This window comes from Boleophthalmus pectinirostris, unplaced genomic scaffold, assembly GCF_026225935.1.
Source record: "Boleophthalmus pectinirostris isolate CB_2022bp ecotype Guang Dong unplaced genomic scaffold, ASM2622593v1 HiC_scaffold_3, whole genome shotgun sequence".
NCBI lineage: Eukaryota > Metazoa > Chordata > Actinopteri > Gobiiformes > Gobiidae > Boleophthalmus > Boleophthalmus pectinirostris.
The window spans coordinates 34,119,144-34,136,489 of record NW_026571299.1 but is presented as its reverse complement, the minus strand read 5'-3'; the positions used below and the strand labels follow the sequence as shown (position 1 = coordinate 34,136,489).

The 17,346-nt window shown below is 38.6% G+C and overlaps 1 protein-coding gene across 7 annotated transcripts in view; it reads right to left on the bottom strand.

Annotated features, from left to right (window-relative positions):
* Positions 1-17,346, bottom strand: part of LOC110168590 (uncharacterized) — a 32,527-nt gene that overhangs the window by 4,787 nt on the left and 10,394 nt on the right. For 3 of the 7 annotated variants that reach the window (XM_055160207.1, XM_020934039.2, XM_055160209.1), the window contains 19 exons: positions 17,228-17,260; positions 17,087-17,143; positions 16,870-17,003; positions 14,351-14,455; positions 14,229-14,277; positions 14,050-14,130; positions 13,518-13,606; positions 12,502-13,312; positions 12,311-12,432; positions 11,702-11,806; positions 11,523-11,580; positions 11,098-11,259; positions 10,874-11,002; positions 10,733-10,798; positions 10,516-10,655; positions 10,325-10,447; positions 9,559-9,616; positions 9,414-9,488; positions 8,792-8,848 (listed from right to left, as the gene is read on the bottom strand). In XM_055160207.1, the coding sequence (XP_055016182.1) occupies positions 8,792-8,848; positions 9,414-9,488; positions 9,559-9,616; positions 10,325-10,447; positions 10,516-10,655; positions 10,733-10,798; positions 10,874-11,002; positions 11,098-11,259; positions 11,523-11,580; positions 11,702-11,806; positions 12,311-12,432; positions 12,502-13,312; positions 13,518-13,606; positions 14,050-14,130; positions 14,229-14,277; positions 14,351-14,455; positions 16,870-17,003; positions 17,087-17,143; positions 17,228-17,260 (2,454 nt within the window). Of the gene's footprint in view, positions 1-8,177; positions 8,639-8,791; positions 8,854-9,413; positions 9,489-9,558; positions 9,617-10,324; positions 10,448-10,515; positions 10,656-10,732; positions 10,799-10,873; positions 11,003-11,097; positions 11,260-11,522; positions 11,581-11,701; positions 11,807-12,310; positions 12,433-12,501; positions 13,313-13,517; positions 13,607-14,049; positions 14,131-14,228; positions 14,278-14,350; positions 14,456-16,869; positions 17,004-17,086; positions 17,144-17,227; positions 17,261-17,346 lie in introns of those variants that run through there. The other 4 variants (XM_055160210.1, XM_055160212.1, XM_055160211.1 and 1 more) reach the window with 4 other exon arrangements.

Genomic DNA, 17,346 nt, shown 5'->3' with positions numbered 1-17,346 from the left:
CTCCAGGTGCTGCAATGGTGTCACTGGTGTAGTCTTCCAGTAAATCCCCACTGCTGTCCCCAGAAGGCAGGACGGTTGACATGTCTCCTCCATGTGCGACCATCGGCCGTCTGAATTGTATACAAGACAGGGTCAGTCTGTGCCATGATGGTCGCCTGCACCCACTGTGGGCCAGCACTGTAATTCCTAGCCAACACGTGGTCACCAGGAGAGAAGTTCCTTCCTTTGGCATGTTGTTTATGTTGCTGAATCAGTTTTTCTTTCTGATGATGGATGGTGTCTTTCACTGCGGTGGGTTTTAACAGGTCTCTCTTGAACATCAGGGATGCTGGAGAGACCTTGGTGGTAACATGGGGAGTATTACTATAAGTTAACAAAAATCTGTGCAACCGCTGATGAAACGTTCTGTGACCTTGAGAGTTGTTCAGTGCATGTTTCAGGGTTTGGACAATCCTTTTGGCTAACCCGTTAGTAGCTGGGTGGAAAGGTGCTGATTTGATGTGCTGTACACCGTTCACTTGCAAGAAAGTGGTCATTCCTTCTGACACCAGCTGAGGACCATTGTCGGAGACTAATTGTGTGGGACACCCGAAACAGCTGAACTTTCCCCTATTTTTTCGATAGTTTTGATTGTAGTGGTGGATTTCAATTGCCACCTCAGACCATTTGGTGTGGGCATCCACAACCACCAGTAGCATCTGCCCTTCTATTGGTCCTGTGAAATCTACATGAACTCATTGCCATGGTTCTTCTGGGAACTCCCAAGGGGTTAGGGGAGCAAGCTGGGGAATGTTCTGAACCCTCTGACACGTGTGGCAGCACTTGGTCACATTCTAAATCTCTCGGTCCACTCCCGGCTACCAAAAATAACTCCTTGCCAATTCTTTCATGTGCACAGTTCCACTATGGCTCACATGGAGTTGTTGCAGAACAGACTTGCGCAACGTTGGTGGGATGACTACCCTCCTCCCCCACAGCAAACACCCTGACTGTATTAACAATTCCATTCTCCTTGACATGTAAGGTTGAAAACTCGGGGCACTGCTTATGAAATGGCCCTTCATCACCATATCCATGACTCCTGCCAGCACAGAATCAGAATGAGTTGCCCTCTTCACCTGGGCTGCTGTGACAGGCACGCCCTCTACTTGGCTGAAGTAGAAAATGTCTGCGCTGCTTGTCTGTTTTGGTAACGGGCAGAGGAAGCCATGACAAACTGTCTGCATTTTGATGGTCTGCCTTGCGATATTTGATGTCATATGAATGGGCTGGTAACAGCACAGCCCACCTCTGCATGTGGCTCACTGCCAGTGACGGTATGCTTGAGTGTGGTGAGAGGTCTATGATCAGTAAGAAGGGTGAACCACCGTCCATACTGGTGAAAACAACGAACTCCAAATACAATGCTCAGTGCTTCCCACTCTATCTGTGCATAATTGGACTCTGCTTTATTCAGTGTTCGCCATGCAAATGCTATAGGCTTTTCTTCCCTGCTTAGCAATATGTGGGAAATAACAACTCCCACTCCATAGGGAGAAGCATCACACACTAGTTGTATGGGAATATAGGGGTCTTAGTGTGTCAGCACTCCAGACTTCAACAGAGTGTCTTTAGCCTGTTGAAAAGCCTCTTGACAGGCTTCATTCCAGTTCCAGGCTTTTCCGTTACAGAGCAGACTGTGTAATGGTGTCAGTATAGATACTAAATTGGGTATAAACCGGCCATAGTAGTTGAGTAAGCCAAGAAAAGAACGCAATTGACTCACCCTGTGTGGTGGTGGAGCGTCTGCAATGGCACGACTCTTGGAGGGGACAATATGCAATCCATTTGCGTTGATGACATATCCCAGATATTCAACAGATGGCTTGAAAAACTCGCGCTAAGCCCATAGTCTTGTAGTCTTTGAAGGACTGCATCCAGATTACGCAGATGTTCCTCATCGGTCGCTCCAGTGCACAGGATGTCCAGGGAGACCACTGAGGATCTGATCCATGGCTCGCTGAAAATGGGCAGGGGTTGAAGTGATTCCAAAGGAAGTCGACAGTATCTGAACAGACCCTTTTGTGTTGTTATGGTGAGGGGCTCTCTTGACTCTTCCTCAACACCCATCTGTAAGTAGGCCTGATTCAGATATGTTTTGCTAAACTTTTGTCCATGACTGAGTCCTGCAAACAAAATCAATGTGAGGAAGAGGATATTGTTCAGGGGCTAGTACAGGATTCAGCATCACCTTGAAATGTCCACAGATTTGAATGCTTCCATTTTTCTTTTACATGGGAACAATAGGCGTTGCCCACTCACTAATAGCTACAGGTTCAAGCACGCCACTTGTGACCTGAGAGTCCAGTTCTGCATCCACTTTTGAGAGTATGGCGTATGGCACAGGTCTAGCTTTCAAGAACTTTGGCCTTGCATCTGGTTTAAGGCTTAGCCTGGCAATGATATCTTTCATAAGGCCTAGTACATTTGTGAAAATGTTGCAATGTTTTTGCAAAACAGCTGTTAACTCTATGGAGGTGGGTGAGAGCATCTTCACAGTCTGCCAATTTAGTTTCAAATTCTCTAACCAGACTTGGCCAAGGAGAGCAGGACAATTTCCTTTAGCCACATAGATGGGAAGTGTTCTCACTTGATTGTTGCTTTCAACAGTTACATCAGTCATGCCAGCCATGGGCACTGGTTCTCTGAGGTAAGTGCTAAATCTGGTGTCTGAGGGTTTCAGGGGTAAGTGTCGTAGGTGGTTCTCATACACCTTTTTCCGAGAGGCTGAAAGCTTTGGATCCAGTATCAATCTGCATATTTACTGGATTTCCTTTAAAGTAATTTCCTCTGTGCTGCTTCATCTTTAAGACTGCACACTGGCCTGTCTCTTAGCGTGTCATATAGAATGGTCCCGAATTCGCAGTGTTCTGCCAATTTTCTTAGCGCGGCAACAAACAAAAGGACCGACTCTCCTTCTTCTTGATCACATTTATGGAATCAGAACCTCTCTGCGATTAATAATGGCTTCCGTGAGTAATGCTGTGACAAAACGCTGATTTTCTCAGTGTAAGTCTTTTCCCCACGCATTGTGGGTTGTAGCAAATCACGTAACAGGTTGAAAGTTTTAGGTCCCATCACAGGAAAGTGGGTACTATTTTGCCATCAACAATGCTGTTTGCTTGGATAAAGTAGTCAAAACGTTCCGCGTATGAGCTCCTTTGTACAACATTCTCATCAAAAGAGCCAATATTGCCTATAATTCCAGCCATGGTTGGTGTCGGTTGTTTAATCAGTTCCTCTTCCAGATTAGACATAGCTTGACATCCTCTCCCCTTTTAAAAAAAACCTCAACCGTTACATTCAAAACTCAGTCCAAGTGCAAGCGTGAGATAAGTTAGTACTTATAAATCAACCTCGTCGCCACTTGCTATATCCCTGCAAACTTCCTAATAAAATAATACTCAAATGCGGGAGTAACGTTCCTTGTCCTTTACTGAGGTTCTCGCAGACATACAGAAACAACAGTGTGCAGATTAAATAACAGCGACAATCACAGTGGTCTGCATACATCGGACACTTCCTCTTGGAAGTCACTTCACAGCTACTCAACAAGCAGACACCTGGCTGAAGTTCAGATTGATCCGGTCTTGATTATTATGAGTTTATTTCAAAGCATACGTAAAATATGTCGGCAGGCAACAGATCTGGAAAGAACAAAACAGCAGCGAAGGATGACAATGCTCCCCTCTGCCTCTGCTCAAACATCTGCCATCAACCTTGATAGCAGTGATGACTCCAGACCATAGACTGTGCTCCAGACACACCCCCAACATCTCTAAAAACAGTAAGTTCGAATACGAATAAGACCTATCAGTTCATAAATAATAGGCTAACTGTTTAACATTAACACTGGCAACCTCCTCAAAATGTTAGCAGGCAACAGTTCTGGAAATATTCTAAGAAGGATCAATACAGCAGCGAAGGACAAAACGCTACCCTCCGCTCAAACATCTGACACCAACCTTGATAGCGGTGATGACTCCCATGTTTCTAAACTGAAGGAAGGTACGTTCGAACACAGATATGACCTAGCATACCGGTATGTTCAGAAAAATACACACAAACAAAAAAAAAAACAAACTAGTAACTTACCAATGTGTAATAACATGTGTCCTTAAATTAAAACAGGACTAAACCAGGTCTAAACCAGTACTGAACTAGGACTAAAACGAGACTGAACTAATAAGATTAAAACAGGACTAAATCACAACTGAACCAGGACTGAGTGTCTGGATGGGACCAGACGTGCACCCGTGTAGACGTTTTGGTGACCGCAGGAGAAAGGACCAGAGTGCAGAGTTCTGCACTTCACGTGGCTAAAGTGCTGCCATCACTCAATCGTGTTTTGCAGACACCCTGTTCCCCGGGCTCAGGGTTCTCCCTCTCTCTCTCAAGTCCATTAGATTAGATTAGTCCAGGTTCAGTCCTGGTTCAATCCTGTTTTAGACCTGGTTTATTCCTGGTTCAGTCCTGGTTTAGACTTGGTTCAGACTAGGATTCATATTTATTTCATACAATCCTTTTGTTTTATTGACATATTTAAAATATTAATACATTTTTTTAAGGGATAACATTTGTATTGACCATATTACAGACACATTTCAACCACTAGGGAGGGTGGTGCCTAGCCAGGCTTGCGCCACCTAATGCCTCCACTAAATTTCTCTCCAGCAACTAGGTCAGGAATCAAAATAACACTTGACAGTTTGCAAGAACCCCAGAAATGCGAGTCCGGGCACCAGACAATCAGCGAAGAGCCATACATGTGTTGGCAACGATTCCCGAGATTGAGGATTTAAAGCCAAAACAAAGAGAATGTTTGGTGAATTTATCAAGGGGAATGACGTTATTGCCCTTCTTCCTATGGGATTTGGGAAAAGCTTAATATACCAGTTAGCCGTCAGCGGTGCATTTCATACATCACGACCAAGTAGCAGCGATTGGTTAAATAAAAAAGTAGTACCCACCTACTGTCGACCGAACAAATTCTAATGCTGTGAGGTCAGACGGTTTCCGCGAAGTGAAACCGGCTGATGAATCAGGTTAGACAGTACGTTAAGGGTACCATCATTTTTGTACAGGCCAGTTTCATTATTTCGTTTTTTTAATGATTCTGTTTAACCACAGGTGAAAAGCAATATTTGATTTTCATTGGACAATTTTCAGTAAATTTTTATTTATTATTGCTTCTATCAGTTTCAAGTTATATTAGTGATGACTGTCGATTTTTCTTTCAGTGCCAGAGGGGTAACTATATATATAATATATCTATGTACCATATCTACAATATCTACCTATCATATCCATCTATCAATCTATCAATCCATCAATCCATATCTATCCATCTACCCATCCACCTACCTATCTATCTAGCTATCTATCTACCATATCTATCTACCAATCTACCTATCTACCTTATCTATCTAACATACTACAAGAGGCATCATTGTGGAAAAAATATTTCTCAGCTTTTATTTACATTTGAACAAAAAGCAGCATGTCCAAAATTATTCATACTCTTTGTAAACTGTCAGAGTCTATGGAAAAATCTGAAGTTCTATACCATTCCAAACAGCACAAGCTGTTCTAAAACTTCCTGATTACCTTGATTCATTGGGAAGAGCTGTTTTAAGCAACTGAACAGGTGAAAAACAGCAGGTCTTTGCAGCTGGTGTGTGAACAGTCGTGGCTAAGACAAAGGAGCTCTCTGAGGATCTATGGCTGCGTATTGTGGCCGCTCACAAGTCAGGAATGGGCTATAAGGCCATATCTAAATGTTTAAGTTCCAGTGGCGATAGTGCAAAGAATTATTAAAAAATACAAGACGTTCCACAGTGTGGAAAATCTCACAAGATGTGACACCTTTGCTGTCCAGGAAGATAGAGAGAGAGGTGTAAAAGAATCCACAGATCACCACCAAGGCCATCCAGGTGAATCTGGACTCTGCTGGTGACAACATCTCAAGCCAGACAATCCAACAGACACTACATACTGCTGGGTTCCACGGACGTAGAAGAAAACTTTTGGTCTTTTGTTTTATGGTCAGACGAAACCAAAATTGAATTGTTTGGCCACAATGATGTATAGATGATTTGGCGTAAAAAAAAAAAAGCCTTCAACCCTAAAAACACCATCCCCACTGTCAAACATGGTGGTGTGAACCTAATGCTTTTTTCAGCCAATGGGCCAGGGAGTCTAATCACAGTAAACAGCACCATGAACAAAGTACAATAGATCAAGAATCTGTGGAGGGAGCTAAAGATCAGGGTGATGGCAAGGAGTCCCTCCAATCTGAAAGCATTGGAGCTCACCGCTAAAGATAACTGGGCAAAAATATCAGTGGAGACATGCAAAAACTGGTCAGCAATTATAGGAAGCGTTTGATTGCTGTAATAGCCAATAAAGGCTTTTCTATTGATTATCAAGAATAATCAATAGCATGGTATGAATAATTGGACATGCCACTTTTCGTTCAAATGTAAATAAAAGCTGAGAAATATTTTTTTCCACAATGATGCCTCTTGTACATTGTCTTATAATCTTCTGGGAGATGCCTGTGTCATTTCCAATCAGGAAAAATAAAAGTAAATTTGTCAGTGGTATGAATAATTTTGGGCTTGACTGTATGTTTACAGTTTTCTGCACATATATAACTTAAGCACAGTGGGGTTCTGAGGGGATCAAAATTTAAGTATACCTTGTCTTTCATAGGAGAAAGACATTGGAAATGGTGTGCTCTGTTAGTTATGTAGACTCAAACAAGTACTGGTCTTCATTGAGTCTAATACTGACACTTTAAAAATACTTGGTATACTTTTTTTTTTTTATTTGCTATGCAATTTTATACATTCTGTTGTGTCCTAGTTTGATCATCTTTTATGATGAGGTTAACCATCAGTGTTCTCGAGTCCTTTAACTTTATAAATAATGTATTGTCATCCTCCTTTCCAACAGTGTGTGCTAAGATCATTCATTTCCAGTGTGAGAGACCCACTGTAAAATATTAGCTATCGTTAACAAGTGTTATAAGAAATATTGGTAAATAGTTAATAATTACTGTTCCAACTATTATAAGGTGCCCCACATAGCTATATAATACTACTATATTAATTAAGCTCAGCCTTTTTTCCTTTATTGTAAGGATCCTATGAGGAGTGGTTCATATTGAGATAGGTAGGAGCACAGTTTAATACAGTGCTTCTCAAATAGTGGGGCGGGCCCCCCTGGGGGGGCGCGAGGCTCCGTCAAGGGGGGCGCGTTTGACCTCGGGGAACATGCTTTTTTATTTTATTTTGATTTTTTTTTACTGTCCTAGAATAAAGTGCAATTGCACTTCCACTACATTAGGGGGCAGTGGCGCTCTCATTGGCAGAGTGTGCGCAGGGAGCATTCGCTCGGTGGTGAAGGAGTTTTGTTTGCACTGAGCATGCGCGCTTTGCACACAGCACAGAGTTTGAGTATGAAGTGTAGACACGAAGTGTAGCAGACCCTCAAGTGACACCATGAAAAATATTTAACAGGGATGAGAAGACAGACGGAGAGAGACGGAGATAAAGAGACAAACGAAAATCTCCCGAAAGCTAAGACGAGGAAATATGACAAAGCGTATGTAGCGCTTGGCTTCACTGTGACTACGGTGGGAGACGAGGAAAGACCCGTGTGCTTACTGTGTCTAAAAATGTTGGCAGCGGACAGCATGAAGCCCAATAAATTAAGGCGTCACTTAAATACATTACACCCCAATCACTCTGATAAGCCGCTTGAGTTTTTTCAGCGAAAACGTGCCGAATATTGCCGACAATCATTTTATTATTATTATATTAATATGTAGTTTGTAAATAAACATTTAACATTTAAATGATGTAAAAATAACTATTAATTAGTGCAGAAAAGACATTTAGATAACATATAGTAATATATTAATTAGATTGTTTTATATTTGTTAAAACATTAATACACAGATTTTATGCAAACAACTAATGTTTAGTTAATGATGAAAAAAATATTAATTTGTGCCAAATAATATTTATTAATTGTTACTAAAATATCTAACAAAGGGTTAGTTAATAATTAGTTTGTCGTTTATTATGGCACCTTATTATAAAGTGTTACCCTTTTTTTTCCATCTAATTTGTTTAAATATATCTTTTGGAGCAATTAAGCAGCACATATTTCTTTTCTGCTATTTTGTGAAGGGACATGATTGCAAAATGAACTTTAATTATATGAACACCTCATCGACTTTCTCTTATGTAGTTACTGATCATATTTTTTTTTCATAACCACCACCATGGATTGTAGATCAGAGTGATATACAGGTATGATAATTAACTTGTTTAAAGATTATATGATGTATCCAACGTTTGTTGTGTCCTTGTAACAGGCTGGTTTGTTACCTATAAGAACACTCAGCACCTTCACTCTTCACTAAGACACTAAAACACTGCACTTTTGATAGCACACAGCACTTTAAACACATTTGCACATATTACAAAATACATTGCACACAACTGGTTATAAAATGTATTTATTGTCTTTCCTTCTACTGCTTTTAATTCTGAGGCACAGTGGCACTTTAATTGACAGCTGCTGGTCTCTGGAGGAAATGGAGACATAATTAAGCAATTACCTTTTAATTTGTGCAATATATATGTTGCAATGTAATATATTTGAATTTTTTTTTTAACTGTTGATGCGTCAGTGTATTTTATTGTGTTTTAGTGGATGGTGTGGTTTGCTTTCAACTTACCTAATTTTTCTTCTGTCCAGGTCCTAAAAGAGTCCCTCTGGAAACGAGCTCCCACTTCTGGGCTGGATCAAGTGTAATATATTGTACAGGAGTAGTAGGTTAGGTGTTTTATTTGTTTATGGGTTTTAAAGTTTAATTGGTGTATGGTTTTAGGGTTTTTATGTGTATAGTTGGGGTTTTAATAGTTATTTGGTATTGGGTCAGTTTTATGGAGTGTTTGGTCAGTATTTTAAATGTTAATTTTGTCACTGTTTTAGCCAATGTAGTTTTGCCCAATTAGTCAGACAAGATAAAAGGCACCTCCATACATCATTCTGTGTTCTGTTGCTGGAGAGGAAACTGCTGCCTGCCTCCATTTTGCAGCCTGCACTTGTTTGCTCTTGCATGTTTTGTAATAATTGAACCAAAAAAGTAAACTGTGGACCACCACTTCATGTCTTTGTATTTTTTTAAACCTTACCCACTGAACCCCAACCCGCACACAGTCAACCTGCGTCACAGTCCTATGATGCTCTCTTGATTCAACTGTTCATATGCACATTTCCGATTGCAGAAACTAATTAATACAAATACAGCAATAATCAAAAAATGGCATAAAGCTAGACAAATCAGAGGGACTCACTGTGTTGTGATGTCGCAATGAGTGGAAGAGTGGTTGTTTTCTTTTCTTGCTTTATCCTGTGCACCACATTCAATGCTGGATAAAAATGCAAAAACATAGTCAATTTCAGTCTTCACCTGTTGAAAAAGTAGTACATTACATCTACCTTCAGCAATTGGTGCTGTTCGTACCCACTCAGAGCACTCTTCACTCAAAAGTACAATCTATCAGTCAAAACAAAAAGACACATTAATTACACAAGTATTTGGGGATGGGACGGGAGCTCGCGAGATGAAAAGTCTATATTTGGCATGGGCATGAAAGGTTACGCACCTCCTTTAAGCTCTGGATAGTTGCGTATCTTTGAGCAGCTGTAGCTAAAAGATTCCTCCACATAGAGACATGTAGCTCGAATATTCAAACAGAGAAACTCTGTCTAATATAATCAAATATATGCACGCCTAATTCGCAGCATGGGACATGCAGTGTTTTTAACACTCCACAAAAAGATATTTAGGCCTTCTTCATCTATAATCACTTAGTTTAAAATGAGAAAGAAGAGAGAAAAGTGCTCCTCCTCTGTCTGTCTATTCTGTGTCCCCCTGCACCATGTGTACATAGAGCCGTGGGGGGGGCATGCAACAAGCATATGATGAAAGTGACTTAATTTAGTTTTTTTTTTTTTTTTTTTTATAACTATCAACACATAAAACCAATTCACAATATATAAAGAAATCAAACCAATTAAAATCATGAGACCAAAATTGTGAGTTGATCCAATTATTGTATTATTGTAAATTGGTTCAAAAGCTCATCTCGACTCGATCTCGTGGACCCTACCTTGTGTCTTGTCTTGTCTTGTGAAAATTCTATCTCATCCCACCCCTACATGTATTATTACTTTTTAATAATAAAATAAAACAAACATGAACCTGGGCATCCATGAATTCTTCCCGGCACCAAACCCAGCCTGCAATGTCATTTATTAGCTCATCTATCATCTCTGGAAGGAGCTCCTCCTTTATCCAGTACAGAAACCTTGGATACTGTCTCATCTGATGAAAACAAAAATGCTTTAATACGTCTTGAAACAGTAATAAAAAGTGCATTTACTTCTACTCACCAAGTACTTCAATTTGTGCTCAGCGCTTATCATGTGCTCACAAATCTCATTGACAGAGATGGTCAGATGGCAGCTTTCACAAAGGTAAAAAGTTGGAAGCTTGGGTGGTACAACTCTGCATTCCCACACAAAACTAAGACCTGACAGTGAAAATAATATTAACTCTTCTGTGCTACTTCAAAAATAAAAACATTTGAAAGGTAATATGGTTACTCACCAATAACTGTCCTGTTTATTACCTTTAGAATATGGGACAAGGTGCTAAGGTCATCTGTTGTTGAGCCTATACAATATTTACATTAACAACAGAACAACATTTATGTAACATTTGAAAATGTTATGTATATTTGTTGCTAACCTTTTATAATCCTTGGAGCTACTTTAGACATTGGTTTCTGGACTGTGGGGCTTGGAGATGACATAGGTAATTTTTTAATGGGCTCAGCAATACTCTTTGCCTGCTGTTTGGTTTGACTATCTTCCTTTCCTGTTGAGAGTGCATTTGTATACAATTAACATTACCTCTTTAGATGAACTTCATTGTCATTCTGAAATACAAGTGATACTACAAAACAAATTTACCAAGGTCAGGGCTCATGACATCACATGGGCTGATTGAAACATTGGGACTCAAGTGAATGTCATATGGACTGGAAGACACATCACTTGTTGCAGCAGATAGTAGTTGTTGAACTGATTTCTTTGGCCTTTTCTTTCTGATCAAACCTTTTACTTTCTCTATTGCTGTAAGGAGAATAGAAGACTATAGTCACCTGCTAAAAATAGACAGAAGTACTGAAGGATCCAAAGTTTTAATTAATAATAAAGCAACACCAAAACAGATTAAATCATTTGTGGAATGCTTGTCACACAAATATGAACTGTAAGATTGTTCTCTACAAAGTAAACGGGGAATGAATTTACAAAGACTGGCTTAAGAACCTCTTTATATTATTTTAAGACTATGTTTCTTTGCCCTCCCCATTCTCCAGATAAGATTATTTTACCTTTGACATCTGGAAGACTCTTGAGCTCTTTGTACACATCCAGAGACACGTGAATTTCCTGAAATGAAAAACAACATTATTTGATTACCGTCTGTGTGGTAAACCACTTAAAACAGTTGAAAACAATATACGTACTAGAATGAGCACAATAAGTAAACAAACATTAAAGCAAATCTTACCTTGCAACTGATTTTTTGAACTTTCTCATAATCAGCAAGTTGTGCTACCATATCACTGAGCTTGGCCTCATTTGGCTTGCCACTCCACGATGGATACTTTGCTTTCTAAAATAGTATAAAAAAGCTAGTCAATTTCTCCAATAACTACACTACAATGTCACTGTTAAATAACTCCGCAGATATCTTTATTTTTATTTAGGGATACACCGATACGATACTGGTATTGGGTATTTTTGCTGATATTGAAAGTTCAGATCAGATATTGACGAGTCAGATGATGTCCCATTTTGGTTTATAAATTGGTGTAATAAAATTTGCTTGGCAATATTGGCCAAAAACCTCTCAGAATATTAAACTTGTATTTTTACAAAGCTATTTATTAGTTACATAGCACATTTGGAACTTTTTTTACCTCATGCAGTTTGTGTTTAAAAGGAAATTAATAATAATAATAAAAACAAAAAAAGTATTTTTATTGTCTAATTCATATTTGACTGTTTTGTTGTGCAAATTACTCTCATACTGATCTTACCAATTTCTAGAACCAACTAACTGCTAATATTTATCCAAAGCTTATCCTGGCTATGGACAGAAATAATTAATACTAACCACATAATTTTTTTGATGGGTCAAACTGGTCAGATGGTCAGATTTTTCCAGAATCACTGAACATGCAAAACAATAGGTGTGCATGCTCTCATTACATATCACTTTAAGCATGAGGTCCAACCCTGGAAAAGATTAACATGTGAGACAACCAGTAAACAACTATTTTTGTATTCATAAAACAGAACACTTACCAACTTTAGGACAATCTGCTGTAGTTTTTTTTTCAGATGCCTCTGTTGTCTGTAGGTCACAGTTGGGTGTAGTAGGTGTGAACGAGTTAATTTTTTGTAATGGACCATTGTTTTGAATACTCATTGCATTTGTATTCAACTTTAATTGGTTTACTGTAGATTTGGTGTGGCCTTCCAATATTTTGGGTGTGGATTTATAAGCTGTTGATAAAAGATTGTTGTCTGATAGAGCAACTTGAAAGACTGGTTCACTGGCCATAGAGTCTGCTTCACATTTGTGCACGGCGTCGGATGGAATCGATTCAACTTGTAGCTCTTGAGCTTCTTTTGCAGCATCAGAAATAGGCAGACAATATGTTACTTTTGTGGAGTCCTCTACTATCGATGAGGTAACGGTTTGAGTATTTGGGCTCACATCATCAGTGTCATATGGTTTCAGGTGGGTCATTGCTGGTGTCGACATGTTTCGGTTGACAGATATGCTGGTGATGAATTTACAAATAGATTTGGAGTTTGGTTTGGATGTATCACTAGTTGTGGGACTGGCAGACATGACTGATTCAAGTTTATCACTGTTGTCTTTACCAGAAGTCACACTTTTACATTCAACTATGGGAATTACACATCTGGTTGTTAAAAGACTAGAGGAAATGGTTGGAGACGGAGTAGTTGCTGTACTGGTCAAACACTGGCACACTGTGGCAGTAGCACTTGCAGACTTGTCTTTTTTAAATGTGGTGTTAGTTTCAGTTTTAGATGAGAGGCTGGTGTTTGAGGGAGTAGACTCCGGGAGGATTTCAATCTTTCCATCCTATAAAGAGGGTACATTATATATGAAAAAAAAAAGCTTCTTTACTGCTTTTTTTAACTGTCACATCTAATATAAGACCATGCCAGGTGAAAACACTAAATCATGTCTATAACAGGACTGAACAGTGGCTAAAGAAGTTTACTATATCAGTGATTGTTCTTCTTTGTGTCAGTTTTGTCATTTTAGACTTTTAAGCTTTACTCACCAGCTGGGGTGGCGCTTGAGAATTTGCAGTAGTAGTGTCAACAAAAGTGATGTTCTTTTTATTTTCTTGCATAGCCAGATTCCTTACGGCTACAAAATAAGAGTACCATGTTTAAGTGTAGATAAGGCAGCAAAAAGATTACTCAGTGTTTGCCTAAAAAATAATGAATATTAATTAATAATAATAATTTAAAACTTAATTTCCCATTTATTAAATTGGTACTGATTTCAGCATTCCATACTCAAATTAGCACTTGTGTCTATGCAACATCATGCTGAATAGAAACAAGTGCTAATTTGAGTGTGGAATGCTGAAAACAGCATCAAGGCTTTTCAAAGAAAATCCAGCCAGCAAATTGCCTTGAAATGCACTCTTCCAAAGACACTCAGCACAACATAACATTTTTAGAGTCATCTTAAAAACCTGTCCTTCCATTCAGCCATTTTGACAAGAGTTATGCTAGAAACTGGGAGTCTTAATTTCACATACATAATCTGACATCTTCTCAATACTGTACATAACTTTGACTTACCCAATTTCATATTTGGTGTGATACAAGGGATCAGTGTTCCTTTACCACCTCTTGCCTTTTCAGCTGACAGTAAGCATACCGCTTTAAGTAATAAAACAAAAAATATACAGTATACTTTTTTTGTATAAATCTTCTGGTGAAATCAGGAATACAGTACAAGTATAAATTTCAATACTTACTTGTGTCATAGTCAGATACCTCAAAGATCCTTTGGTTAACCTCAATTATCTGCAAGGCAGAACATTTTTGAAAGATAAACAAAATAAAACAAAACACACCTTTGCAAAATACAATTATGTACCTGTTCATTTGAAACACAATGAATGTGAGCAGCTTGTTTTGCCAAGTCCAGTAATATCTCTTCAGTGGTGGTGTCCAAATCTAATGATCCTGGGTGATAATTGTTCTTGAAAACAAATAATTCAAGATCATAGGCTTTCCTATGTGTGCATTCTGTCAGCTTTTTAACTGTGGAACTTGCTAGCTTATGGTTGTAATGTTATTTGAGAGGGACAACTGAACAAGTCAGCCCAGCTGTTGTAGTTCCCACCAGTCAGTCCATATTAATACTAAAACCAACTAAAAAGTGCAGCATGTGCAGTGCTTGTGAGCAGTGTTGGGGAGTAACAGATTACATGTACCGGAGTTACGTAATCAAAGTACAAATTATGAGTAACTGTATTCAGTTACAGTTACTGTTTCAGTGAGTGGTAATTGGATTACAGTTACTTTGTTGAAATAAATGGATTACATGGTGGTATTTTCCCGTTTTCACATTTTGGGCTATATCTCTTTTTCTTTTTTTTTCCTCGGTAATTCCACTCATTGCTGGACACTAAATCAGGACTAAACCAGGTCTAAACAAGGACTAAACCAGGACTAAATCAGGTCTAAACAAGGACTAAACCAGGTCTAAACAAGGACTAAAACAGGACTAAACCAGGACTAAACCAGGTCTAAACAAGGACTAAACCAGGACTAAACCAGGTCTAAACAAGGACTAAACCAGGACTAAACCAGGTCTAAACAAGGACTAAAACAGGATTAAACAAGAACTAAACCAGGACTAAACCAGGATTAAACAAGGACTAAAACAGGACTAAACCACGACTAAAACCAGGTCTATAACCAGGTATAAACTAAGTCTAAACCAGGACCAAACCAGGTCTAAAACAGGACTAAAGCAGGACTAAAGCAGGACTAAAACCAGGACTAAACCAGGAATAAACCAGGTCTAAACCAGCAAATCAAGTAATCCAAAGTATTCAGATTACGTTACTCACCTAAAGTAATTTAATGGATTACATTACAAACTACATTTTGAGGTATGTAATCTGTAATCTCTAGGGGAATACATTTTAAAAGTAACCTTCCCAACACTGCTTGTGAGATACAGAGAGAAACTGCTGCCGTTTTGCTACAACATTTACACTGTGCATCCTCAGTTGCCTTTGTGTCTCAGTCAAAAGGTTAAAGGTCTTAGAGCCTTTCTTGTTGTGTTCAGCTGGTTCCCCTTGGCTGTGATGCCCAGACTGCAGGACACAAAAGGACACTTGAGGCCCTTCTCCTCAAACTGCTCTAACATAGGACAAAATGACTAAGGATGGGATTATTTGTTTAAGACATGATTTGATTCGACTTTCGATTCGATTTTGGACTCCCGATTTTTGATTCTCTTCCAATTTTGATAACTTGTTTAAATTAACATTATTTATTATCTTAAAACACAAATTATGCTGTTAACATTGAATTCAAAAATAAAGTAAAATGTTATTAATACCCAGAACTTTTGTTAGCATGAACAATAAATCATAACATTTAGTTTTCCTACTGTAGATATCTAAAAATAAATAAATCACTTTCTAAATTAAATTAAAAATAGGTCGCCAGTTCTTATAATTAAACTTAAATAGACCATAGCAGTTGGCCCCTATGAATAAATACTTAATGATTTAATGAATATTTATGATATATATGATACTTTTACTTTGCACATGCATCACTTTTGTCTTGCACATGGACATTCAAAAACAACACACATACCACTTTTCTCTTACACATAGACTAGTGCACTGCCATTCAAAACTGTGATGTGATATGTGTTCAATAAATGTTGTACCTGCGAGAGAAAGTGGTGTGTGTGCGAGCTAAAATTTAAATGAGGACTGAGCAGAGTCTCCGCCCAGATCGGCCTCAATCTGTGTATCATTCATTAATTTGTTTTTCAAAATAAAACCAAAAATAAGAAAACGAAAAAATAACTATTTTCTTCATTATTTGTCTCCTAAATCAAAATAACGGCATACGTCAAAGTGGACTAATCAAGTGTGACTTAGCGTTTAGCGTTACTCAAATGAAGCTTGCGATGCTAATAGACCTTTTTCACAACGGCTGAAGTGCTGTGATGTAGTGTAAACGAGGGCCCGACCGATATGGATTTTGCTGCGGCCGATATGATGCCGATAAAATGGGAGTTGGAGCTGCCGATAGCTGATATAATCGCCGATATATTTAGTGATTTAAAAATTCACTGTAAATCTTGAATTGTTTAAAAAACTTAGGTTTGGTTCTAGTGGATTTTAAATTGGGTTTATTTAGGCAACATTTATTGTTATTCTGACACTTTATGTCATATTTACAGACAGTAGGTCGGCCTAATGGCATTTTTGCATCTCATTCTAAAAATATTAGTCCCATAATTAGTCCCTAGGGTCTAGCCTAGGGCTACGGGCATCTTCAATTCATACTCCTTATTACTCTGTTCACAGAGTGGACTTATATAACAGACATGCTGTTTTCTTCTAAATTTGATGCACTTACCAGAAAAGTAGCCACATGATCCCAGCTGAATACATGTCCAGCATATTCATCTGCTGACAGCTTCCGTTCGCAGAGGAGACACAGAAACTTCCATCCAATGACTGCATCCCCATATTTGACCAAAAATTCCTTACCTGTAATAAATAAAACATTTTATAACACATAATTTATTATCAGAATTAAAACATTTCTACCATCCTACTAGTATTTATCTTACCAAGAAATGGAAATCTGTCATTGTCTTGAAGTTTGCTAAAAGTCTCACGCTGTGGCACTGCATGAACACAAATTAGTCCACAACTACTCCATTCAAACACTGTCTAAGAAATGATTAACAGTTAATTAATTATTTACCTACCTCCTCTCATCAATCGATCGAGTTTCTCCATCACTAGAAATGTTTAGAAGAAATCGATAACACCATTTTCAGTCAAATTAAAAACTTAAGCTGCTTTGTCATCTGTGCGCCCAAGCAAA